Source organism: Chrysochloris asiatica, unplaced genomic scaffold, assembly GCF_000296735.1.
Source record: "Chrysochloris asiatica unplaced genomic scaffold, ChrAsi1.0 scaffold00041, whole genome shotgun sequence".
Lineage (NCBI taxonomy): Eukaryota > Metazoa > Chordata > Mammalia > Afrosoricida > Chrysochloridae > Chrysochloris > Chrysochloris asiatica.
In genome coordinates, this window is record NW_006408559.1 from 13,940,493 (window position 1) to 13,968,477 (window position 27,985).

At 46.9% G+C, this 27,985-nt stretch overlaps 1 protein-coding gene across 1 annotated transcript in view; it reads right to left on the reverse strand.

The window, feature by feature from the left end:
- The window catches only part of DENND2A (DENN/MADD domain containing 2A), a 62,202-nt gene that overhangs the window by 30,072 nt on the left and 4,145 nt on the right, over positions 1-27,985 (reverse strand). Inside the window, exons 2-6 of the mRNA XM_006861251.1 lie at positions 13,630-13,757; positions 11,819-11,940; positions 4,077-4,277; positions 1,377-1,470; positions 1,005-1,055 (exon numbers count right to left, since the gene is read on the reverse strand). Of these exons, the coding sequence (XP_006861313.1) occupies positions 1,005-1,055; positions 1,377-1,470; positions 4,077-4,277; positions 11,819-11,940; positions 13,630-13,757 (596 nt within the window). The remainder of the gene's footprint in view (positions 1-1,004; positions 1,056-1,376; positions 1,471-4,076; positions 4,278-11,818; positions 11,941-13,629; positions 13,758-27,985) is intronic.

The following is a 27,985-nucleotide window of genomic DNA, read 5'->3' on the forward strand; positions in this document are numbered from 1 at the left end:
GGTTGGAAGGCATGGAGTAAAGATTGCAGTGCATTACTGGTTGGCAGGCATGGAGTAAAGATTGCAGTGCATTACTGGTTGGGAGGCATGGAGTAAAGATTGCAGTGCATTACTGGTTGGGAGGCATGGAGTAAAGATTGCAGTGCATTACAGGTTGGAAGGCATGCAGTAAAGATTGCAGGGCAGTGAGTTGCTGCCTGCAGAGGCCAAGATGCCTGTAGTCCCAAGCCTGCCTATCAGTGATGTATCCACCCTGGCTTTAGGGTGCCTCATTGTCTCTCTTTGTCTCCTTCTGTGTATTCTTGATTTATTGCAATCGCCGTCAGGTATCCTCTCCTCGTGAACCGAACCCCTGTGTCGAGGCGGGTCGCCGACAGTGCTGGGAGCAGGCAGGCTCAGGCTCCACAGGGTGTGGGGCCTGGATCCCGTGGATGTGGCTTTGAGGGTAAGGAGTGTGGAGCCAGGGTTCTGCTCTGCAGTGTGTGGGGCTCAAATCCTGGGGTGCTGCTCTATGTGGCTCTGTGGTCTACATGCTAGACCTCAGCTTTCAAAACCATGCCTTCATTTCCTGGGTGGGTGGAAACTGGACCTTGCTCTCACCGCTCTACCTTTCATTTTGTGGGAGGGGACAATTGGGTGGAATGAGACCCCAGGGCTTTCTGAACTGGGAATGTGGAGAGTCCCCGTGTGGCTCTCTGGCAGCGCCCCCACTGCCCGCCCTTGGCCACCTTGCAGCACTTGCTCCACCTGTGAGGTGAACAGGACAAGGCCACCAAGTGCTGCAGAGCCCTCCACGCCCCTCAGAGTTCTGGCTTGGCTTCCTTGGCTCCTTGGGGGTCTGCTCAGTGAAGCCAGCCAACCCCTGAGGACCCTGGAGATCACAGAACCCGTGATACCTCACGAAAGAGGGACACAAAGGGAGGTTCTCTGGAGAGGGGCTGTCCTGCTGAGCTGATGCCTGGCCCACCCTGCTCCTCTGGGTGAGCCCCCTGCAGGTTCCTCACCTTCCAGCTTTTCCTCGGCGTCACTGTCGGACTCACTATTGTCATCTGTCACTGGAACAAAGACAAGGAGGAAAGGCATGAATGTGGGGGCTTTTCCACAGCAAGTCTACACCTGTTGGCACAGTACCAGGGCCAGTTCAGAGGGCACTTCCTTCCTGTCTGTTCAAGGGTCTCGGCTCATGTCAAAAGACAGGTCCAACAGTGCTGGCCTCTTCTTCACCCACCAGTGGGGAGGTGGGGGCCTAAGACTGCCCAGCCCAGCGTCCCCCCACCCCAGTTCCCTGGCAGACACATTGACAAGTGTCACAGGTCCCTTCCTGGGGGTGCTGGACGTGATCTCTGAGGACAGTGGGGCAGCGGGCAGAGGTCTACCTTTCCCAGAGCTGCTCTCCGCTGACTGGGATAGCCTCTTCACCCGCTTCTTCCCTCGCCGGGCCTCATAGATGGCGTTGATGCGGAGCACCAGCTGCAGACACGGGGAAGAGAGGTGGGGTGAGCAGCAGCGCCCCCCTCCCATGGGCTACTGGGAATCCTGAGCTGGAGAGATGCTTCCTATAGGTGTCTCTCATTCCACCAGACGAGGGCCTACTGGCCACTAACACTGGATGGACTAGCCGCATTGTGCAGGACAATGTGGTCTCCCCTAAGGCAGCCTTGGATCTGTGAGGGTCAGTGGCTCCCCTATCTGCAGAGGAGGCATCCCAGGGAAGAAGCCACTGCCCCAAAACAAAGCCAGAAGAAGAGATGGTGGAGGAAATGGTCTGGGTAGAGGGACCTGGTGGGAACCAGGCTGGACCATGTCTGAACAGCCCCAGGGGGAGGGGAGCAACGTCCTTGGAGGGACACTCAGAGCACGGGGACCAAGTGGCCACTCTGGAGTGGAGCCACTCGTAGTCAGCCTCTGTCCTACACCACGGCCTCTCCCCACACCACGGCCTCTCCCCCACACCACGGCCTCTGTCCCACACCATGGCCCAGTCCCATTTCCCCCTCAGGCCTCAGTGTCTCCTGCACTTGGACAGCAGCCTGCTGTCCAACAAGGAACAAAGAAAAATGTTCCTCTCCCATTTGGCAAGAAAGAACATCATATATATAACTACCATGCTGAAAGCCCACACTGAGCCCACTGCAGTAGACTGATGCTGACGCACAGTGACCCTACAGGACAAAGCAGAACGCTCCTCAGGGTGTCTGAGACTTTACAGGAGCGTCAGACAGCCTCGTCGTTCTCCTGTGGAGTGGGCTGGTGGGTTCAAACTGCAGACCTTTTAGTTAGCAGCCAAGAGCTCCTCCCACTTCGGGGGATCAGCCCCACAGATGTGACATCTGGGACTCAGACAGACACGTGTTCACTATCGCCAAAAGGTGAACACGACCCAAATGCCCATCAACAGGTGATGGGTACGCAAAGTCAGGTCCATCCAAACAATGGACTACCACTCAGCCACAGGGAGAGAGAGAGGCAGTCCTGATATTCTGCTGAGCCTGACAACGTGATACTGAGTGGAAGAAGTCACACACAAAAGGACACATGAGCTGCAATTCCACACACGTGAAGTGTTTAGCATAAGCAAATTCACAGACTGGAAGCAGACAGGAAATTACCAGGCACTAAGTTTTTGAAAAAGTGCAGCCAGAGTGCTCCTTGGAGGCCAAGATGGCCAAATTTCATCTCTCATACTTCGGACATATTATCAGGAGGGACCAGTCACTGGAGAAAGATATCATGTTTGGTAAGGTGGAGAGTCAGAGAAAAAGAGGAAGACCCCCAGTGAGATGGATTGGCTAAGTGGCAGCATCAGTGGGCTCAAGCATGGCAACAGTAGTGAGGTAGGCCCAGGATTGGGCAGTGTTCCGTTCTGCTGTGCATAAGGTTGCTATGAATCAGTACCAACTCGATGGCACCTAACAACAACCACAACAACAAGGGAGCCCTGGTAGTACACTGGATTAAGCACTTGGCTATTAACCACAAGGTTGGCAGTTCAAATCCATCAGCTGCTCACAGGAAAGAGATCTGCAGTCTCTCCTATACAGTCACTATGAGCTGGAATTGACTCCGGGCCCTGAACATATGGGAAGTTACTGCCTTAAGGGTGATGAGAAAGTTTTGAAAATAGATAATGTGGTTTGTTGTTGTTGTTATGTGCCATGGAATCTGTTCTGACTCATAGCGACCAAAGCCTCATCTTTCTCATGCGGAACAGCTGGCTTCGAACTGCTGACTGTGAGATTAGCAGCCAGATCTGTAGCCGCTATGCTTCCAGAGCTCCTTAGATAATTGGGCACACAACATGGTAAATGTAATGCATGCCACAATTACAAAAGGTTAAATGGCAAATGTTATGCTCTACATGGAGTAGTGAGTGGGGTATGTGAAGGGTTGCTAACTGCAAGGTCAGCAGTTTGATTCCACCAGCCACTCCATGGAAGAAAGATGAAACTGTCTGTCGCTGTAAAGATTCACAGCCTTGGAAACCCTACAAAGGATCGGTATGAGATGGAACCGACTCAACAGCACACAACAACATGTTTTCCCAGGTGCTGGTTGTGCACCACGGTAAATGACACGAAGGCCACAGGACTGAGTGGTGATGGTTATGTGCTGTGGAGTTGGTTCCAACTCATAGCGACCCTGTACAGGGTTTCCGGGCCTGCAGATCTTTACAGGAGCAGAAAACCTCATCTTTCTCCCACAGAACAACTGGTAGTTTCAAACCGCTGATCTTGAGGTTAGCAGCCCGACACATAACCACTACGCTACCAGAGTTCCTTACTACTACAGGATTGATTACACACTTACAAATTGTTAAATGACAAGCTACCTGCTATGTTTTTCCAGGTACGGCTGGGTGAGTGTTGGCTGAAGGACAGTTAAGGGACCGCCATTATCTGAGGACAATGCCCGGACCACACAGGGCAGGCCTGCCAGCTCAGTGTCCTGTGGCCCTACTGCAAGGTGGCAGCAAGAGCTTGGTGACCATGCTTGGTCCAGGCCCCTATGCAGCCCCTATGGAGACACGGGAGGGCGCATCTGAACACAAACAAGTGTCCAAGCTCAGTACCAGTTACCTTGGGTATCTTCTTCTTTCTCCGTCCATTCTGCGGGTCCCCAAGGTTGAAGAAAGTGTCGTCAGGGCTGCTGGGAGTGGAAGGGGGGCTGACCCTGGAAGGGGACACAGTCCCGTCCCGACTCGGCTTCCGCGTGTCCAACACCTTGAAGTTCCTCCTCTCAGAGTTGTGCCGGAAGAAAACTGGCTTGGACAAGGACTGCTGGGAGAGGAAAGGGGAAAGAGTAAGGGGAACGCTGTACAATGAGGAACGCTGTGAGGTACCACTGATGGCCAGACTTCGTCTCTTGTACTTCGGACATGTCGTCAGGAGGGACCAGTCCCTAGACAAGGACATCATGCTCGGTAAAGTAGAGGGTCAGCGAGAAAGAGAAAGCCCTCCAGAAAGATGGAATAACACATTGGCAGCTGCAACTCCACTGTAAAACTGGTGAGGATGCGCAAGACTGGGCAGTATTTGGTTCTGCTGTACACGGGGTCCCTTTGAGTTGTAACTGACTGGATGGCACCTAACCACAATGATGGGCACCCTGAGGCCCAGGAAGGAAGCTGGCCACAGCATGTCAAATCAAGTTCACCTGTGGGAAAACCACCCACGGACACCGCCTGATTGTAGAAAATTCATGTGACAAAGGAGGTGAAAACAGCTCAGTCTCTCTCTTCAGATGAGTGGGACTCTCCTGACTCGCGCCCCTGCCTGTAGAGGTGAGGCTTTCTGATAGCCCCAGATGCATAGTGCTGAGGACACAGGGCCTGAGCTGACCCTGCCTAGCTAGCTGGGGGCTTACGTGAAGCCACACCCCTTTCTAAGGAGCTCTGGTAGCATAGTGGTTACGAATCGGGCTGTGGAACTGCAAGCTCAGCAGTTTGAAACTACCAGCTGTTCCATGGAAGAAAGATGAGGCTTTCTGCTCCTGTAAAGATTTATAGCCTCGGAAATCCTGTACAGGGTCACTAAGAGTCGGAACCAACTCCACGGCACATAACCAACCAACCAACACCTCTTTCAGGCCTCAGCATCTCATTTCTAAGAGGAACCTCTTCAAAGTCAAAAGGCCAGTAAAACAAAACAAAGCAACGAACGCATAATAGAGAACTCATTTTCCAACTACCAATTTCAGTAGTTGTCCTCTGGTCCACGTTGGCTCACGGCGCCCCCATGTGGTCAGAGCAGAACTGCACTCCATAGTGTTCTTAATGGCTGAGTTTTTTCTGGAGACGTTTGCCAAGTCTTTCTTCCAAGGTACCTCTGGATGGACTCAACTCGCCAAGCTTTTTAATTAACAGCCAAGTGTGTTAACCAAAAGGTCAATAGTTTGAATCTACCCATTAGAACCTCAGAAGAAAGGCTTGGCGATTTAGTTCTGAAAAATCAACCACTGAAAACCCTATGTAGCTCAGCTGTACTGACACACGTGGGGCTGCGATGAGTTAGAACTGATGGTAAACAGGTTTGGCTTCACATGGTTCTTTGGAAAATCTGTCCAGCTGACCATACCTTTCTTCTGGGACCAAGCAGGGTCTGATGATGGAAAATCCTAAAAGACTTTTTTGTGGCTTATGGCAGGGTCCAGATATGGCTGGTGAATATTCTGTGAGCCCAGTGAGGAAGTGGAGAGTGCTGGGCAGACACTAACTGGACCCCCAGCTGTGGACAGCAGAGTCAGCATGAGGACAGAGTGGCCATCAGACACGTCAGCACGTCACCGGGCAGTGCTCACACCTGTCTTGTGACGAGTCCTGGGTTTGCTCAGACCACACAGGAAGGCTTCATTTTCTGGTCCTTGGTGGGGAACGTGGAGCTGGTGTGGGCAGCTGGTTCTTTATTCCTAGGGGAGAGGTAGTTCTCTCCTATGGAGGGGAGGTAACAAAGGGGGCAGGTCACAAGAGCATTTCCTTCTCTTCCTAAGTCAGGCTTTCCCGAGGTGGACTCACCATGTTGGTGAATCAGTTCCGACTCATAGGACGCGGTGCACAGCAGACTGACGCACTGCCTAGTTCTGCACCATCCTTACGATCAGTGCTCGCTCAAGCCCATTGTTGCTGCCACTGTGTGGGTCCATCTTGTTGGTGGGTACGGGGGGTCTTCCTCTTTATGCTAACCCTCTACTTTACCAGGCATGATGTCTTTCTAAAGGTCCCTTATGATGACATGCCCAAAGTACATAAATGGAAGTCTTACCATCCTCGCTTTTAAGGGAGCATCCTGGCTGCACGCTCTTTCATGACAGACATGTTTGTTTTGCTGTCTGTCCATAGTCCTTTCCATATTCCTTTCCAGCACCACAATTCAATGCATCCATTTTTCTATGGTCTTCCTTATTCAGTGTCCAGTTTCCACAGGCATATGAGGTTACTGAAAAGATCAGGACCTGGGTCAGGTGCACCTTAGTTCTCAAAGTGACATCTTTGCTTCTTGACCCTTGAAAGAGGTCTTTTGCAACAGATTTGCCCAAGGCAGTATGTCATTTGATTTATGGCCTACTGCTTCCACAGGTGTTGACTGTGAAGCTGTTGTTAGCAGCTGTTGAGTCCATTCTGACTCACAGGGATGTTATGCACAAGAGAACGAAAAAATGCTCAGTCCTGTGCCATCCTCAAAACCATTAAGTCTGAGCCTATTGCTGCCACTGTACCAATCCGTCTCATTGGAGGGGTCTTCCTCTTTGTCCCTGACCACCTACTTTACCAAGCAAGAGATCCTACACCAGGGACTGATCCCTCCTGACAATACATCCGAAGTAGGAGACAAAGTCTCGCCATCCTGGCTTCCAAGGAACACTCTGGTTGCATTTCTTCCAACACTGATCTCATTGCTCTTCTGGCAGTCCATTGTTGTTGTTACTGTTGTTAAGTGCCATTGAGTCGGTTCCAACTCATAGCGACCCTCTATAGGGTTTCAGAAGAGCAGCTGGTGGGTTTGAACTGCTGACTTTGTGGTTCACAGTCCAGTGCTGAACCTACAGTACCACATGGTACTTTAAATATTCTTCTCCAACACCATGACTCAAATGCATCAATTCTTCTATAATCTTCCTTATTCATTGTCCAACTTTCACATGCATATGAGGATATTGAAAATATCATGGCTTGGGTCAGGTGCACTTTAGTCCTCAAACTGACATCTTTGCTCTTGAACACTTTACGTAGATGTTGCCTAATGCAGTATGTCATTTAATTTTTCGACTGCTGCTTCCATGAGTATTGATGGTTGATACAAGCAAAATTAAGTCTTCAACAATTTCAACATTTTCTCCATTTTTCATGATGTTATTTATTGCTCCAGGGGTGAGGATTTTTGTTTTCTTTCCATTGAGGTGCAACCCATACTAAAGGCTGTGGTCTTTGATCTCCATTGTGGATCTAAGTAAAATAAAATCCTTGACAACATCAATCTTTTCTTCATTCAATATTTTCTATGGTAAGTGAAGAAAATAAAGAAGTCTGTTGCCAGTGAATCAGCTTTGACTCACGGTGACCTCACTGTTGTGCGTAACGTCGCTGTGAGTGGGTCAGAGCAGAGCAGTACTCCACAGAGCTTTCAGTGGATTTGAATTTCAAACTCTCAGTGTGTGAAGAAGTGAAGCCAATGCAAACACAAGTCCACTTTGAAGAAAAGTAGAAACTGTGTACTAATGATTGTTTGTCCTGGATCCTCTAGGATGACAGTTTCCATGTGAAAAGGAAACTGTGGTTACTTGGGTTTGCCAAGTCTGGGAGCAAGTAGTTTGGTCCTGTAAAGCACACCATTGGTGACAGGTTAGGCAAATGTTGTCTCCAGCAGGACTGTGGCAGGGGAACTGTTTTGGTGAAGAGCTATCAGAAAAAGTGCCCCGCCCCTGAAGACAGCCGCTGCCCTGCTGAGGAGGAAGCCAGGTCTTCCCCTTCTATGGAGACAGATCCCAGTAATGGGGCTTAAACAGACACATGCAGACTGGGTGTGGCCTTCATTTATTTAATTTCTCCAACAACCGAGTATCATGTTGTTACTGTTGTTAAGTGCCATCGAGTCGGATCCGACCCATAGCGACCCTGTACAAGGTTTCCGAGGGTGTAAATCTTTACGGGAGTAGAAAGCCTCATCTTTCTCCTGTGGAGCAGCTGGTAGTTTCGAACTGCTGACCTTGAGGCTCGCAGCCCAATTCGTAACCACTACACTATCATAGAATGCTACAAATGCTAAGCCAGCAGGTAAGAGAAAGAAACACAGAGAAACAAAACATATCACTTCCAACCTTGAGGAACTTAATATCTATGTGTGGACATGTTTTTAAGATTCATAATTAACCAAAAACCTATCGCCGCTGAGTAATAGCTATGTGTGGACATGTTTTAAGATTCATAATTAACCAAAAACCTATGGCCGTTGAGTAGATTCCGACACACAGGGGCCCCAGAGGACAGGCTAGAACTGCCCTGTAGGATCCCCAAGGTTGCCATCCACCTTGAAAGACTTCACTGGTAATGGGTTTGGTCTTTGGAAATTTTTACAGAAGCAGACGGCCACATCTTTCTCTTGCAGAGCAAACGATGGGTTTGAACTGTTGACCTTTTGGTTAGCAGCTGACTGCTTAATTGCTGTATTCTTCCCACTTCTGATTCTTAGTGACCCTGCAGGGCAGAGCAGGATTGTCCCACAGGGTTTCCAAGATGGGACGCTTTACAGGAGCAGACAGCCTCGTCTCATGCAGAGGAGCTGATGGGCTTGAAGTACAGACCTTGTGGTTAGCAGCCCAATGCTACACCCCCAGCACCACCAGAACCCCTTTACCACTGTGTAAGAGCTGAGATTCTGTCTGCTGAAGGCCCCTAAAGCTCATCCTTTTGGAATCCTCATCAGATAGGTGCAGTTATTGCTAAAGGCTCTAGTGGCTCCGCATGTTGGTCGTTTGTGTGAGTCCCACTGCTACTTGTTAATGTGCACTGAAGATGTGTGTCATCCCCAAGGCAGTGGGATGTGTTCATTATGACTCTATGTTGGGTGTGTTTGTGCGATTCTCTGCTCCCTGTTCATGTAGCGCGGTTGAAGGCGGGTCGGGCTGGTGCTGGTCAGCTAATGTAGGAGTGGGTGGTGACCCCCCTGCCCAGTGGTGGAGCTGAAAGAGCTTCAGGTGTGGCTGGGCAGTGGTGGGTACCACCGGTGTGGGAGCCTGTATGGCCAGGGCAAGCGGAGCCGATTGTCAATCGCTGTCCCGATGGAGCAGTGTTTGCAGAAGTTCAAAGTGGTTGCAACGTACCACAGTAACTGTCCGTGTTTCTCTTCTCTCACCGCTTTTGATCGGTTTCTTCTAGTTGGGATTCAATCCACTTCTCCGCCCTTTCCTCTGACTCACAGGGTTTCTGGATTGGCATGTGTCTCGGTTTCATTAGGTCTCTTGTGTCTTTGTTGTGGAGGCTCTGAGTAGCATGTACTTTGTGGAAGGCTGAAGTCCACAGTGGGAGCCCTAACTCTGTTACGAATCTTGACGTCAGCTCAGATGCCGTTCGAGTTTTTCAGGTTACCTTCCTCTCGCTTCTCTCTCACCGCCATTGACTCTTCGTTCCGACTCATTCCGATCTTGTACGGGTTTCAGAGGCTGTAAAGCTTTACAGTAGTAGACTGACTCTTCTTTCTCCTGAGGAACAACTGGTGGGTTTGAACTGCTGACTTAGCAGTTAATAATGCTTCTCCTATAGCGTCATACCAGTCCCTAAAGGATGCTACCATTAAACCAGCAATGTGGCTGAGCTCAGACAAGTCCACAGCCCACACAGGAGCCGGCAGTTGGCCCTGAGCAAGAGTGTGGTTGAATGTAGACGGCACAGAAAGAGGACTTGCTGGGCATTTGGTGAAAGCAGTCATCAGAGACATGTTAGCTAACTTCAGGGTTGGGGTCCCGGTATTGTTTTGTAACTACCTCACGGTGTCAACTCAGGTAGCATGACCATAGGTCACTCTCTTTGTTGTTGTTGTTGTTATGTGCCGTGGAGTCAGTTCTAACCCATAGCGACCCTGTACAGGGTTTCCGAGGCTGTAAATCTTTACAGGAGCAGAAAACCTCATCTTTCTCCTGCAGAACAGCTGGTAGTTTCAAATTGCTGACCTTGTGGTTTGCAGCCCGATACGTAACCACTACGCTACCAAACCCCAGAATCGGCCCTGTAGCCATTTGAAACCAACAATCAGGCATGTATCCAACTACAGTTCCTTCCCGGATTCTGTAGTCCCAGTTGCACAGTTGCAACAGTGATGAACTGAGCCCCTTCCCCCCCACCCCCGCCCCACGATCTGGGGGAATTTCCCTACAGTGCATAGTGAACCCACGATTGGGATTTAGCAGAGTCCATTGGTGTCTGTCCTGAGTACATGCTGCCAGTTTCCCTCATCTGCTGTCCCTCATCCGATGATAGTCTTTGTTCTGGTGTTTTTTGTTGTTAAACATCACTGAGTCAGTTCTGATTCATTGTAACCTGTATAGGGTTTCTGAGGAGCAGCTGGTTAGCTTGAACTGCCAAACATAGTTAGCAATCCAGTGTTTATCCTACAACACCACACCAGGACTCCTTTGTTCTGTTTAATGCCTGCTTAACAAAAGGAACACTAGAGAATGTTTGAGTATCAGTTTTCCCCCCTCTAGCACACCACTAAAGAAAGCAGAGCTCTTTTTAAGATCCATTTGCAATGTCTTTGAGTGGATTCGGACTCCCAGAGGCCCTATAGAACAGATGAAAACTCCCCACCTCTCCTCCCTCTACCCTTAGGGTTTCCAAGGCTGTAATCGTTACAGGTCACAGAGGACACCATGGTCACCTGGTACAACACAGTCCCCAAAGACAATGTTCTACATCCTACTGTGGTGAGTAGAGACCGAGGTTTTAAAAGCTCATGAGTAGCCATCTAAGGTGCAACTATTGGTCTCCCCCTGTCTGGGGAGAGGGAAGATATTTGGAAACAATAAACGGACCACGTGACCCTCAGTCTCCATGACCTTGAGACCAGAAGAACTAGATGGTGCCTAGCCACCACCACAGCCTGCTCTAAAAGGGACCACACTAGAAGAACCTGGATAGAGTGGGAGAAAATGTGGAACAAAACCCAAATGACATAAAAGATCAAGCTTACTGGTCACATAGAGACTGGTGGAACCCCAAGACCATAGCTCTTAGTCACCCTTGAAGTCTGGAATTGAACTCACCCCCACAGCCCAATTTTCAGCCAAGCTACAGCTAGGCACATAGCAGGGACCACACATTAGTGAGGTATGCATACCACACAGTGGTCAACCATGTGAGATGTGAAGGGCAGCGTTTACCCGAGGACAAAGGCCAGAGGGTGGGGAAAGAAGGAGGAAGGAAACAAGGATCACAGGGAGGAAGAGGGATAAGTGACCTTCCACGGAGGGGACTGCAGTCATTGAGATGAAACCAAGTGTGTGACTTGTTAGCTGGAAAACTGATGATCTGCTCTGGAAGCCTTCACTCAAGTCACAGGAAAAAGTTTACAAACACACTACCCACACCACACCTTCTAGCCCTGGAGAGTCCAGATGGACTGTTGTCTTTCAGCCAGTTTGGGGGTTCCTGTTGGGAAGGTGTGTAGAGTGCTGGGGTTCCAGAACAACTAGGCCAAAAAGACCACCCAGTGGCCGAAGTGGAAATTCAGGTTCCCTCCTGTGAGGTGGCCTGGACTCTCAGGACACCCAGAGTGCTGGGTTGCTCTGATCATGTGCCAGACCCTCCTGTCTCTGCTCCCTGGGGGCTCACCTTGGTGGGTGTCTCAGGGATGGATAAGGCAGGGGAGCCCGGAAAGTTCAAGACACACTTCTTCCCCAAGCAGCGGCCGTGTGGCTCGATGTCCTCGTACGGGTTTTCCTTCATTGGCAGGTCTGTGGTCAAAGGCAACAGGTCAGCTGCTTAGGACACTGAGGGAGTTTTCCACTCTGATCTTGGCTAAGGGCCCCGTGTCAGACTTTGGGAGATGTCTGGGATATCATTTTCACTTTGCAAAGGATCCTGTTCTTCATCTGGGTGGCCACCTGGCTACCTAACCTCACCCCCAGCTCCAGAGCTTCATCCATTGGAGCCCTTCAAGTGCTATCTACGGGGTCAACTCAGCAAGGTCATTCCCTGGCTCTGAGGTGAACGTGAGTGCACCCCAGAGTTATAGCCTCAACAGCTTAGCAGCCACTATGTACATATATGTGTTGGAGGGATCATGGGGAAGCCGGTTGAGAATGGAGCTCACATTGAGGTAAGAAACAGCCCGTCAGAGGAGCCAGGAAATTCCCTGGGTGTTTTCAGCCTTTGCAACAGATTCTGTTCCCTGATAGGAGAGCACCCCACCTATATACCCTCTGAGAGTAGACCAGAGTGCATGCTCCCTGTGGGCCTGGGAGCCATGGCTGGGGTAGGCACCCAGCTTCAACAGACTGAACACTGTGATTCAGACTTTTCTGGGGCTCAGAGGGAGGAAACACTCTGTGCTAACCTCAAAGATGGGGGCTCTAGTCCACCCAGATGTGCCTTGAAGAAAGACCTGGAGGTCTATTCCCAAAAACACCAGGCAGTGAAACTCCTGTGAAGCACATTTCTACCCTCTACACAAGGGGGGCACCATGAGTGGAATCTACTTATGAAATATCATCCACTGAGAACCCTGTGGGGCACAGTTCTACTCTGACACACATGGGGCACCATGAGTGGAATCTACTTATGAAAAACCATCCACTGAGAACCCTGTGGGGCACAGTTCTACTCTGACACACACGGGGGCACCATGAGTGGAATCTACTTATGAAAACTCAGCCACTGAGAATCATGTGGGCATAGTTCTCCTCTGACCACACGGGGGGCACCATGAGTAGAATCTACTTATGAAAACTCAGCCATTGAGAACCCTGTGGGGCACAGTTCTACTCTGACACACACACGGGGGGCCACCATGAGTGGAATCTACTTATGAAAACTCATCCACTGAGAACCCTGTGGGCACAGTTCTCCTCTGATACACACGGGGGCACCATGAGTGGAATCTACTTATGAAAACTCAGCCACTGAGAACCCTGTGGGGCACAGTTCTCCTCTGACCACACACGGGGGGCACCATGAGTGTGATCTCCTTATGAAATATCATCCACTGAGAACCCTGTGGGGTACAGTTCTACTCTGACACACACGGGGGGCCACCATGAGTGGAATCTACTTATGAAATATCATCCACTGAGAACCCTGTGGGGCACAGTTCTCCTCTGACACACACAGGGCACCATGAGTCAGAATCAACTCAAGGTCAAGTGGCTCTGGTTGATTCTGGTAATCCACTAGGGTGGGTGGCACGAACTGCAGCTGGAACTCCAATGACAGCCAGAGGACCTTAAAAGTGGTCGGATCTGTCTTAAAGCTACAGCTGGATAAAACCAAACAATCAAGGGCTGTCTCTCCACCTCTGTGTGTTATTTCTGAGGGTCTGATGTGTGCACAGGTGTCCCTCCACCTCTGCATGTTATCTCTGAGGGTCTGGTGTGTGCACTGGTGTCTCTCCACCTGCGTGTGCTCCTGCTTCACTGGTCTCTCACCGAGGATGTCTTCATAGACGTTCTCCTCTGAGAGAGTGCGGCTGAGCCCCAGCTTCGTCTGCGCATACCAGTCCACCCTGCAATTCTCCAAGGACGACTGCAGCAAGTCTTCAAACTCGTAGGACTTCCTAGGATGTGCAAGACGGGAGCGAAAACCAAGAACCTAAATCAAACCAGGTTAGTTCAGGGAATAAAATCCAACCCCTACTCCCACAAAATGTGTTTTGGCAAACATTTCTGTACTGAACCAAGTCTGGCTATTGTTGTTATTACCCATAAGGTAGAAAAGCTTCAATGAGAAATACAGCTTTTCCTTGTGAAGGTGCTTACGGCAGTAGGCGAGTAAAAAGCACAAAGGACTTTGTAAAGTAGGGTTTCAGCCGTGTAAAGAAAGAAAAGGCGCGCACAGGCGATCGAAGGAGGGAGACTGAAACGCAGCCGCCATCCCGCTCAGTCAGGTAATGGCCAGAGCTTTGTTTCACTACTTCCCGTTTCTGGATTTTTCCAATCTTCATAGAGCAGCTGTTAATATCTGAAAGGTGGGCTAATGGAAGGTTGCCCATTCCTTCCCCCAAGTGCTATAATCCCAGGGAAACCCAGAAGCTCACCAAGACACCTGGCCTGGTCCCCCGACCCGCAGCCATCTGGTCAGCCACTGCTGAGATGTCACAACATCTCTCCATCCACATGGGAGGTTTTCTGTTTAGCTGGTATCAACTCTACTGTAAATCCAGTCCCTTCTCTGAGTGCCACCAAAATCCAAAACAAAACCATAAACCCTAAGTTTCCACAGTTTTTAAACCAATCAACCAGAGCTAGCTGCTGCTGCACTGATTCTGACACACAGGGACCCATGTGCACCCGTGTAGAGCTGTGCTGTGTAGGGTTTGCCTTTTATAACTTTACTGACAAGCTAGGAGGACCAGACCTGAGGGGCGGGGCTACACTGTGGAGGACACTCATTTCATGTGTCCACCCCACCTCTACCTCCTCTTTCTCCCAACCCTTCTTGGAAGTAACCCCATTTGCCCATCAAGTGCCGGTTCGCCTTCCACCTCACGAATTCCTTCTGAACAAAGCTGGGTTTCCATGAATGGATTAAGGTGAACATGCATCTCCTGTACTCCCCAGGGCCCATCCTCTGAGTTGGTCCCAACATGCTCCTACCTCTGTGATGGTTATGGTAGTGTGGCAACTTGGCTGGACCATGATTCTCAGAGGTTTGGAAGTTAAGTAATGATGTAGTTTATGTAGTCCTATGATGATGCAATTTCAGAGTTATGGGATGATGTCATTTTGCAGTTATGCAATGATGTCATTTGGAAATATGTACTGATATCATTTGGCAGATATGTAATGATGCACTTATCTTCCATTTGGTGACATAACACAATCACCTGCATGATGTCACCAGTCAGTGAGCCGGTAAGGGAAGTTTTCTCGGGGGTGTGACCTGCATCCAGTGTATATGGAAGTTCTGGTAAACTCTAGGCTTTTTTTGTTGGCTCTGGCTCCTGCATCCTGCTCATCTTCATCTTGGGACTCCAGCCAGGGCCTGAGGTATTGTTGCTGATCTGTCTCCGCTGAACCTCTGTGGGCCTGACACTTCGTGGAGATCTCCAGTGGTCTAGGTGTCAATCTTGGATTTAGGAGGTCCTCACTTCAGGGACCCCAGTCCAGAAGGCATGCTCTACTCCCAGTTCTTTGTTGGTGTGGTATTGAAGGCCCCCTCTCTTTTTGCTCTCTTCTCTCTTTTTCTTAAAATGTTTTACTGTGAATTATGTGATAGTTTACATGGGAGAACACTACCTTTACATTCCTCCTATCACATATCATTTCATTGCCATGGTTACAACCCCTTCCATATATCATCAACTAACCAAAGGGTATATCCTGAAAGCCTTCCCCTTGGTCATCAGCACACGAGTCCCTCTCCCACTCTGGATGGTCCCGCACTCTGCTCTTCTCCCTTGATGGTCCCAGGGACCTCTGTTCCTAGACTGCAAAGTCAACCACTCCGCTCGTTTTGTTGCAAAACGTCTACCTTTACAATTCCAACCCTCACAGTCAGTTCTGATAGTAATTATTCACTATTGTACCACATGAGTGCTATCCCCATCTCCTTTCATCAGCCCTGCTCAGACAGATTGGATACTACTCGGTGGAGATTTTCTACCTTCCTCCACGCCCTCTGGATCTAGGTTCCCTCTTGAAAGCTTGTAAGCCAGTCACTTCTTGCCTTTGTAGTCCCCCATTTTGGGTAGCTAGTGTCCAAGTTGCCCATCCCTGTCTACTCTGTGTATCAACAGGTGGGAATGATCCTCACTGTAAAGATTTGTTCCCTCTTTTGAGCTACTGCATCCATAGGTGTAGGTCAAGTTCATCAAATTGTGTCAGATTACTCTTTTTTTTCCCTTTTTCCCTCTTCTTTCTTCTTCGAGTTGAGCTCTGATTGTTCCTTAACACTTTAAAAAGTTTTTTTTGCAGAAGATTTGCCTAAATACATCATTTGATTTCCTGACTGCTGCTTCCATGAGTGTTGATTGTGGAGCCAAGCAAAATGAAGTCATTGACAGCTTCCAACTTGTCACTGTTTGTCACCATGCTGGTTATTGCTCCAGTTAAGAGGATTTTTTTTTATTTCACATTGAGGTGAAACCCATACTGAAGGCTGTGGTCTTTGATATCTTCATCAGTAAGTATTTTAAGTCCTCTTTGCTTTCAGCAAAAATGTTGTATCATCGGCATATCGCAGGTTGTTAATGAGCCTTCTTCCTGATGCCTTGTTCTTCTTCATATAATCCAGTTTCTCAAATGATCTGCTCAACACACAGACTGAATAAATATGGTAAAAAGATACAACCCTCGTACACATTTTTCTTGGTTTTAAACCATTCACTATCCCCTTGCTGTTTGAACAGTTGCCTCTTGGTCTACGTACAGCTTCCTCATAAGCATAATTAATGTGTTCGGGAATTCCCATTCTACGTAAGGCTATTCATATAGTTTGTTATGATCCACACAGTTGAATGCCTTTCCATAGTCAGTATGCGCAGTAAATATTTTTCTGGTATTTCTCTTGCTTTAAGTCAAGATCCATGTGATCATTCCACGCCCCCTTGTGAATCCAGCTTGAATTTATGGCATCTCCTGGTTGATGTTCTGTTTTTGATTATCTTTCGTAAAGTTTTAGTTGCATGTGATATTAATGATATTGTTAGATTATTTCTGCATTTTGTTGTGTCACCTTTCTTTGTAATGGGCACAGATATGGATACTTCCAATCAGTTAGCTAGCTAGCTTCCAAATTTCCTGACAAGAACGAGTGAAAACTTCCAGAGTTACATCAGTTTGTTGAAACATTTTAATTTGTATTCTGTCAATTCCTGGAGCCTTGTTCTTTGCTAATGCCTTCAGTGTAGCTTGGGCTTCTTCCTTCAATGTCATTGACTCTTGTTCATAAGCTACCTCGTGAAATTATGGAACACTGACCAATTCTTTTTGGTACAGTCCTCTGTATTCCTTGCATCTTCTTTTGATTCTTTTATCATCATTTAATATTATGTGCACACAATCCTTCAATATTGCAACTCGAGGCTTGAATTTTCTCCTTCAGTTCTTTCAGCTTGAGAAATGTTGAGCTAGTTTTTTCGTTTTGGATTTCTAACTCAAGGTCTTTGCACATTTCATTAGAATATCTGATTTTGTCTTCTTGAGCTGCCCTTTGAAATGTTCAGTTCCTGCTCACCAGCCACTCCTCGGAAACCCTACACAGGGTTGCTATGAGTTGGAACCAACTTGACGGCACGTAAACAACAACAAAGATTTTTTTTTTTAAATGTAGTCTAAGAGATAATTTTCAGTCAGTTGCTTGGAATATATTGCCCCAGAATTATTTCAACAGTCCTGGTATGGTACCGTAGTATAAACACTGGACTGCTAATCACAAGGTTGGTGGTTCAAACCCACCAACTGCTTCTCGAAAACTCTATACTGGGTCACTATGAGTTGGAACCAACTTGATGGCACTTAGCAACAAGAAGAAGGGTTAAATAAGGGGAGTCCTGGTGTGGCACTGGAGAATAAGCATTGGACTACTAATTTCAACATCAGTGGTTCAAACTCAGCAGCCGCTCCTTGGAAACCCTATACAGGGTTGCTATGATTGGGAACCGACTCAATGGCACACAACAATAGCAACAGCAAAACATCGTTTTGTGGAATAATCATTGGGGTGTGGCCACCATTAATAACACTATTGAGAACGTCCACACAGAAACATGTCCGGCAATGTCCACAATCACCCACGTGTCCTTCATCTGATGAATGAGCACACCAAAGGTGACGTGTGTATACAATAGAGTATTATCCAGGCCAAAAACAACAAGTTCTAGTACATGCTATGACATGGCTAAACCTTGAAGACAGTAAGTTAAGTGAAGCAAGCCAGTCACAAAAGGTCACATAGCATAGGATTCCCTTCATATAAAAGAACAGAAAGGTAGATTTGCAGTGGCTTACAGCTGGAGAGAAGAGGTGGGTAGAGGCGTGCTTTAGCAGAATACCACAAGACGGTGGCTTTGATAAACAGAAACTTATTCTCCATTAGTTTGGGGGGTTAGGAGTCTGCATTCAGGGTGCCAACTGCAGGAGAAGTCTTGCTCTCTGTCGGCTCTGAGGGAAGGTCATTATCTCCTTTCCACATCTGAGCGTCCAGGAGCCCTCCGAGAGCTCCATGGGTCTTGGAGGCATCACCCTTCCCCTGGCTCTGTTCTTGGTGATGGCCAGGCTCCTTCTTCTCTGCTCACAGCTCACTAGCTCCTTTGATCTCTTGGAAGATTATAAGGGGATGCAGGTCACACCCCAGGGAAGCTCCCTTACTTCGGATCTGGGCTGTGACCCGAGTCACGGTGTTGCTCCCCACCCTGGTCCCCTTACATCGTCTTGTCTGATCACATCAGATCCCATCATTGAGGGGGAGTGGAGGAGGATGACATCATTACATAATTGTCAAACCACTGAGACACGTGGCCCAGCCAAGCTGACACCAAACTGAGAGGGACGTATTCCACCCACGACAGGAGTTCTAGCTCAGAGGATTTATTTTTGAAGGGATGGAAAGTGTCCCAAAACTGACTGTGTGGATGGTTCCTCACACTGTGAACATACCTAAAGTCAAGGAGGCACATGCTTTAAAGGGATGAGTAATACGGTCTCTGAATTATGTCTCAACGAAGCTGTTTAAAAAACAACCACCACACACACCATTAGTCCAATGGGAAAGGAAGGAGTTTTCTGGTGAAGAAATTGGAGTGCCAAGCTCCGACTCTCCTCATCCACTGGTAGCCCCTGCTTAGGGCCCCCCACAGAGGGAAGGGGGACCACACCCTGATCCCTGGTGTTTAGAGTTAGACTGTTTGTTTTTTTTTAAGGTTTTTATTGTGGATTGAGTGAAAGTTTTCAAGGCACATCATCGGTTTCACATTCAAACATTCAAATACCTTGTTTCATTACATTAATTATAATCCCCTCCACATACCATCAGTTAACAGAGTTTCTCTCTATCCTCTTTAGCTTTTTTTTTTTTTTGGGGGGGGGGGGAAACTCTGCCTTTTTGGAATTTACAGTCTCAGCTTTTAGGGAAGGTTTTTACATTTATCTGTGGATATCCAGGGCTCATGTATGGAATTACTAACCAGCATAACTGAATAATCAGATGAGGGACATTTTGCTATGTCTGCTAGGTGGCTAAAGTCTGATAGACTGTTTTAAGAGGGAGAATCACATGCTTTTATAAACTACTGGACCCATCGAGTAGTTGGACATCCCACATGGGGTTTCTGACCCAAAATAGAAATGCCAGAAGGAACCATTCTCTCTGTTCACCACACCATCCTGTGTGAAAGCCAACGAGAAGCCAGACCTGACAACACTCTGTTAATGTGAATGAGCAGCCTCCTCCCCAACTCCTATCTCAATAGTTTCCCGTGTGGTTGTTGGTGTTGTTGGCTTATCGTAACTACACGCACAACACAACGAAGCCCACGACTCAACCCAGCAGTGCCCTCAGAATTGCTGCTATCTTTGAACCCACTGTTACCACTGCTGGGTCGATCCGTCTTGTTGACGGTCTGCCTCTGTGTTTTACGAACCCTCTGCTTTATCAAGTCTGATGTTCTTCTCAAAGGACATATGACACGTACCCTCCTGATGACATATTCAAAGTGCGTGAGATGATGATGACTTCCAGCAAGATGGCAAATACACTACATAGCCCGCTCTTCAACAACACTATGAGATGGCCAATGAAACAGATGCAGCGGACAGTCCCAGAGGACTGAGATAGAGAAGTGGATTCAACACTGACTAGGAGGAGCAAGAGAGGAGAGAGATGAGGAAACTGTGGGCTGGCCTGACATGGCATAGCCATCTTGAACTTTTGTGAGCAGCATTCAACCTAGACAGTGGCCTGTTGGTACACTCACACACGGGTGGCTGGTAATGAGAAAGATGCAATTCTCCGCTGTTGCACACAACTTCCTGGTGACCAGAAGTGTGGCCTTGTCCACCTTCACCCACCACCTGAACGGCCATGCCACTGTGAGTCACTTGCCAGATACACCAGCCCATTGCTTGGACCAACAGAGTGCACTGAGCCGGTCCCCAACCAGCCCTCACTAGCTGGGTCTCAGAACCAACCACTCTGCTCCCAGCTGCCTGAAAGCGTTCCTTCTGGGAATCAAAGACTCTGACCTCAGCCACCATTAGAGTCTATAGGAACTGCCTCTGGATTAGGCAGCACCTAGGTCTACAGGACTCCACCTAGGGTTGTGGAGGCCACGCTCCCACCTCGTGAGCTCTCTGTCTGGCAGAAGGTGCCAACCCATACCAGATGCTCCACATGCCCATTTTCTCCTCTCTGGGTCTGGCCTCGTCCCTAGCTCTTTTCTTTCTTGTTTATTTTTATTCTGCCCCCCCCCCCTTGCTTTTTACAAAAATATTTTCTATCTCTGCTCTCCTTTTTTCTTTCCTTTTGCTTCTCTGCTTTCTCCTATCCCCTTCTTTCTGTCTCTTGATTTTTCTTGATTTTTCTCATCTCTTTCTCCTTCCTTCTTCCCTTTCCTTAGTGTTGTCTATTGTTTTCTTTCTTTTCATTTTCTCCCCTATTTTATTTTCCTTTTCCTTTAACTTCTTTTAGGTATTAGGATCTTTTTCCTTGCTGCTATCTATTGGTTTTTTTCCCATTCTCCTTTACTAATTTTCTTCTTTTCTGTTGTTTGTGTGTTTTTCTTTTTTGTGCTACCTCATGAGAAATAGCAGTCCTAACCCAACCACACCATAACCAAAAAGGACTACACGACCCAACCACACCAAAACTCCCATGCTCCCCCCACTGGTGGAGAGCCACTACCAGTTCCTATACCACCGGATCAATGATAAATAGCAGCAAAACCCACCCTGACCCACAGCACAGCCCCAGCAAACAGACAACTATGCACACACTTCCATTCTCTATCACACCCACTAAGAGGCAGGTGATGAATGCTAAGAACACCAACGTATAATCATCAATTAAACACAAATACAATGACACCACAATGTTACAGAGACAACAGATAAGTTCAGTTCACATGAAGAAACAAGACAGAGTGGCTCAAACAAGTGCCCAAACTGCAGAGCCAAAACATGTTTCTGAGGAAGAAATAGCATTGGAACTACTTGACAATGAATTCAAAAGAATGCGACTTAGGTACTGTCAATGGACTGAGAGAAAGATCTAGAAAGCTACAGATGAAAGCAAGTAGAACACAAAATAACTTTAGAAGGATTCAGAAAAACAATACAAGACAAATGGACAAAATAAATGAAAAATCAGATACAAAACTATAAATAGAAACCCAGAAGATAAATACTAAGACTTCAGAAATAGATATTATATAGAACGGACAAAGAACTAGTTTTGAATCACTGGAAAGCCGAATTAGTGAGCTTGAAGACAAATTTCTCTATACTAGTCTACTAAAAGAACAATAAGAAAAACAAAGAAAAAAAATCTGAAGAAAGCCTAAGAATTATGTGGAAACCATCAAGAGAAACAATTTACATGTGATCAGAATTCCAGAATAGGAAGAACACCCTCAAAAGAGTACAGAGAAAATTGTCAAAGTGTTGGAACAAAATTTCTTTGATATCATGAAACATAAGATAAGCACTCAAGAAGTTAAAAGAGCCCCAAGAGAAAATCACCAAGACATATTATAATCAAACTTTCCAAAACCAAAAACAAGGAAAGAATCCTGAAAGCAGCTTGGGAAAAACAAAAAGTTACCTACAAAGGAGAACCAATCAAATTGAGCTCTGATCTCTCAGCAGAAACCATGCAGGCAAGAAGGCAATGGGATGACACACCAAGAATCATACACTCAGCACAAACTGTCCCTCAAATACAACAGCGATATTAGGGCACTTCCAGATAAACAGAAATGAAAGAAATCTGTAAAAATCAGGCCAACTTTACAAAAAGTATTATAAGGAGATTCGAACAAAGAACCACCAACAATAGACAACATCCTGAGATTAAAATACACTACCCAGAAATCAACCCAGGTATAGAAGTAGCCACAGTAACACAAACCTTGTTGTTGTTATTGTGTGCTCCAAGTTGGCTCCAACTCACGGCGACCCTGTACAGGGTACAGAGTTTCCGAGGAGCAACTGGTGGGTTTGAACCACCAACTTTGCAGTTAGCACTCTACTGCTTATCCATTAGAGCCACATCAGGACTCCTACAAGATTGAAAATGGGGAACTTGAGATATCAATTTGTAACAAAGACAACTACAAACAAAAGGAGGGAGTAGTGTAGTTATAGAACTTCCAAATCACAAGTAAGTCAAGTACATTTCAAGATAGAACAGATGGTTTTAATAAATTAATAAATTACACGGTAGCCTCAAAGAATATTAAGTTTTCTCACCAAAATAAAAAAAGAGGAAAATCATTAAGAGTTAGTAAACATTAAAACAACAGCAATGAAGAAAACGACAAGAAGACAACCCACAAACAAAATGAACGCAACACAGAAAATTACATGGGGCAAAGGATTCAGCAGACCCACGAAAACACAGCAAAGTCACAGCCATCAATTCATACCTATCACTAATTACAAGGAATAAGAGACACCGCAACAAGAAAGAAGGAGCCCTGCGAGCGGAGAGCTGGGCTCTTAACCACAAGGTCAACAGTTCAAACCTTCCAGTCCTCTGCAGGAGATAGATGAGGCCCTCTGTTCCCATAAAGACTTATGAGACTCAGAAACTCTATACAGGGTTGGGAAACAACTCCACAGCACACAGCCACTACCAACCCGCAGCTATTGTGGTTTTTATAAGCTCAGGTTTGGGGCAAACCTGCATCTAGCCAGTCTATCCGCGCCATGTTTCCAATGGCACAGGCCAACTTCTTGTCTCTGTGTCACATACTGGTAATTCTTAATATTTGGAACATTTTCATAATGCTAATGCACATTTTAAAATAGGAGTCCTGATGTGGTTTAAACTCACCAGTCTTTCCTCTGAAACCCTATACAGGGTCACTATGAATTGGAACCAACTCTATGGCACTTAACAACAACAACAATAGTACAGTGTAAACACAACTTTTATATGCGGTGGGAAACCAAAAAAAATTTGTGAGTCACTTTAATGTAAAGATTCGCTATGCTGCGGTGGTCAGAAACCAAACCCACCATATCTCCAAAGTCTATCTGGACAATATGATTTGCCAGTCAGATAACGAAGGAGATTTCATGTCCTCAAAAAGTTCTGAGAGTCTCACATGAAAGCCCCAAGGAGGGCCTGTATCAGCAGGGTGCCAAGAGAATCTGTTGAAAAGTTGAAATTTTGGTCAGCTGAGTGATTCTGGTTTCATAAAAACCTAAAAAGTCTGTCACATGGTCAAATAAAACTGAAATGAAAAGCGGGAATTCGGTGGAAACATTTTGGGAATGTAGATCCATGTGGCCTCCAGGACGCAGTCTGCATGAAAGAAGAAGAGCTTTTCTTGTGAAATGGTGGCCTGGAGGCACCCGTGCCATCAAACCTACACGGCCAAGTTCCTGGGGGTGACAAGAACCTTATCTGTGCAATTTCCTGACATTTGAGGGTTTCTTGATTTCCGTTTGGGGACTGAAGGCCAAAGCCCATGCATTTCATTTCTGGGAGCTTTAGAGAAACGAAGAAAAAAGCTTACAGGGTGGCTATGGGTCGGAATCGACTCGATGGCACTTGACAACAACAAAGGAAGACAGAAGATGAAGAGCAAAGGAAGAGGGGGAGAGGAGGAAAGAGCGAAGCAAAAAGGAATGGGGGAAGGAAAGTAGGGAGCGAGAACTAACAGCAAAAGAAAGAGAAGCGTCCTCCAGCTGAGGCTGGAGCTCCCGGTGGACCCGGGAAAATGAGCGGGGGGCCTCCAGAAGTGTGCAGCTTGACCGTGTAAACCTAAACTTCCGCAACCTCCAAATCCTTCCTCTCTTCCTTCTTCCAGCTTCGCTTGGCTACTCTGCTTCAGAGAGGTGACAAGCCTGCCAGATTTGGGGTGGAGGCATTTTGTTGACGTAATGAGACCACAATCAAGAGAAAATCCTTGATGTGTCTCAGGAAAGACGTGTGCCTCTTGTCCTTATCACCCCCATTGAACTCGTATAAAGGAAACACCAGAAAAACCCAAAGCCAAATCCTGAAAACACTGTTGATGCAACCACACTCAAGGTAGCCATGACAAAAAGCACCTTTGGATGGAAACCAAGTAAAGTTCGTGGGTTTTAAAGAAAATGCTAGAAGGCTGACAGGAGCAGATGGTGGCTGGAAGAGAAAGGACAGCAGGAGCAACTTCATGGGTTGCTCTGTCTGCCCAGCGAGGACACAGAGGACAGCCTTGGAGGGGCAGCCCTGAAGCATGTGGCAGAGACGTACTAGAGATGAGTCAGATGAATCACAAGGGTGTCCAGGGACCTGTGTTTGGGCAATGGTTTGGAAGAAGATTTGGAATTGGAGGTGGATGGGTCACAGTTTCTCAGAACACAAAGAGGGACACCTCCAGATTCTTTATGATCCTCACATAACACAATGCCAAAGTCTGAGGACAATAAAAGCAGGTACAGACCAGTGCCATTTATGGAATGCAGACACAAAAACCTTAAATGAATTATTAGCATTGAAAGAATAGCAGGTGTAGCATGACCAAACGGGAATTCTTTCCCAAAATGTACGGAAGGGTTCTTGTTAAAGCTATCTAACTTATGGTGACCCAATGTGTATCAGAATAGAGTTGCATCCCTCAAGGTGTTCAATGGCTGGTTTCTTGGAAGTAGACTGTTAAGAGTTTCTGGGTAGGCTTGAACTTCCAACCTTATGGTTAGCAGCTGAACACATTAACCACCTCACCACCCTGGGACTCCGGGTTAGTAGTTGTTGCTGTTGTTAAGTTCCATGGAGTCGGTTCCGACCCATGGCAACCCTGTATAGGGTTTCCAAAGAGCAGCTGGTGAGCTTGAACCGCCAACCTTGCGGTTCAAATCACTTTGCAGTCTGGCGCATTAACTCATAGCACCACACCAGGATTAGTAGTTGTTGTTGTTAAGTGCCATCGAGTCGGTTCCGACCCATAGCGACCTTGTATAGGGTTTCTGAGGAGTGACTGGTGAGCTTGAACCACCAACCCTGCAGTTCAAACGGCTTTGCTGTCTGGCGCATTAACCCACAGCGCCAGCCTAGGGTTAGTAGTAGGACATCATAAATGAACTAATAACAGGTCAAAGGGGCTCAGGCAGCACACTGCAGTCACCACCCTGCTCTGCAAATGGAACCCACTACAATTAGGGAAGAGACAAAACAGGAGGTACGAATGAAAAGGGAAAACGTTAAGATGATATTTCTCTGTGGACAGGATGATTATGTACATAGGAAATCCAAGAGAATCAAAGGAGAGATTACTAGAAACAAGAAAAAAATCTTACAGTGACTTGGATTACATTCACAATTGCTAACAAAAGGAGAAAAACACTTAGCAATAAACTTAAATGCACAGAATGCAAGACAATACTATTGTATTTTGTGTGTACAATTTGAAACAGTGACCTGTTTTTCGTTACTGTTGGGTAGGTTCTGACTCATAAGGACTCCATGTCAGACGGAATGAAACCCTACCTGGTCCTGCGTTATTGTCACAATAACCACTGTTGCTGCACTGTGTGAAATCACCTTGTTAAGGGTCTTCCGATTGACCCCCCTACCAAGTATAGAGAGACAGGTTTTTGATACTTTTTTCCCCCTCTCTGTTCAAACCCTTTAATCACTGTTTCCAATCATTACTGCCCTAACCTTTCTCCATGCCCCAGGAACATAAAGGCGAAGGATTTAGTGCCGCATTGTTGATTTAAACCTAGGATAAGACGACCAGCTGGGATGAGCACTGGAGGGCCATGATCTCATCTTTAAAAGAATGTAACTTTAAGGCAAAGGTTTCCAGAAAGACCGTTAATGTTATTTGGGGCGATCACGTCTAAGGATGTAAGGCACTGTGACTCAGTGGGACACAAATTGTACCCCTGAGGATGGAGTCGTCATAAAACTCTGAGCGAAGACTGTAACAATGCAGACAGATTGATAAATAGAGGAACATACGCGTTGGGACTCTATGGAGGAAAAGAGAGTATTTCTGAGAATTCCCCATGCCTTCCAGATCTGTCAATGTTGATATTCTGAGGTTGACTGCAGCGGCTGGTGGTCAGACCTTTGTCCGGTAACACCATGATGTCCTTCTTCACAACTGGTCCCTCCTGATAACATGTCCAAAGTACATGAGACAAAGTCTCGTCACCTTCGCTTCTAAAGAGTATTCAGCCTCTCAGTACTGCTCCCAAAACAGATCCATTTGTTCTTCTGGAAGTCCAGAGTCGGTTTGATATTCTTCACCAACACCAAACCTCAAATGCATCAGTTTTCTCCAGCCTTCCTTTACTCACTGTTCAGCTTTCACAGGCATATGAGATGACTGAAAATCTCATGGCTTGGGTCAGGTGCACTTTAGTCCTCAAAGTGACACCTGAGCTTTTTAACACTTTAAAGAACAGATCTGCCAAACGCAATATGTTGTTTGATTTCTTGACTGCCGCTTACATAGCCGTTGATTGTGGATCCCAGTAAAGACAGACAACTTCAATGTGTTCTCTACTTATCATGATGTACTATTCACTGGTCCAGTTGGAAGGAGTTTTGCTTAGTTTGTGTTAAGGTATGGACCACATTGAGGACTGTATGTAGTCTGTGATCTTCATCAGTAACTGTTTTAAGTTCTCTTCACTTTCAGCAAGCAAGGTTGCGTCATCTGCATATCGCAGGTTGTTAAAGAGTCTTCAATCCTTGAGAGGATAAATGTAGTCATTTTGAAAATCTAACAAAACAATTGAGAACTGCCTGAGACATCCCTCCCTCCCCCCACTTCCTTCTCTCTCTGTTTCTTAACCATATGCTGTTATAATATTAATATATGGACTCCTGGTATGGCACTGTAGGATCAGCACTGGACTGAAAGGTACATTTGAACCACAAGGTTGACGGTTCAAACTCACCAGCTGCTACTCAGAAACCTTATACAGGATCCCTCTGAGTCACAACTGACTCGAAGCACTTAACAACAACAGAGATATCATTGCTGACGTCAGATGGATCTTGGCTGAAAGCAGAGAATACCAGAAAGATGTTTACCTGTGCTTTATTGACTATGCAAAGGCTTTTAACTCTGCGGATCATGACAAACTACGGATAGCAGTGTGGAAAATGGCTGTTAAAAACACCTGAGTGCACTGGATCATAAAGTTGGTTCAAACTGCAGTCAGAGGTTCAAGCACACCAGCCGCTCCTCTGAAACCCTATTCACTGTGGGTCGCTGTGGGTTGGAACCGACTCAACAACATTAAACAACAAGAACCTGAAATCACTTAACATTCACAACAAGCCTTTGAAGAGATTACTGTCGCTATCACCATCTTCCAGAGACATAAGATGTAGCCATTACAAAGCCGTGACTGGTTCAACATGACACAACTAGGAAGTGAGCGGTGCTCTGCTCTAGAGGCCTCTCTCCCAACACAGCAGTCTCTGAACACTGGGAACAGCCTAGGTGTCCATCAGTAGGGGAATGGTGAAATAAAATATGGTCTATCCAGGCATAGAGGAAGGTAGAATCTCCACTGAGTAGTATCCAATCTGTCTAGGCGGGGCTGATGAAAGGAGATGGGGATAGGTCTCTTGTGATACAATAGTGAATAATTGTTATCAGGACTGATTGAGAGGGTT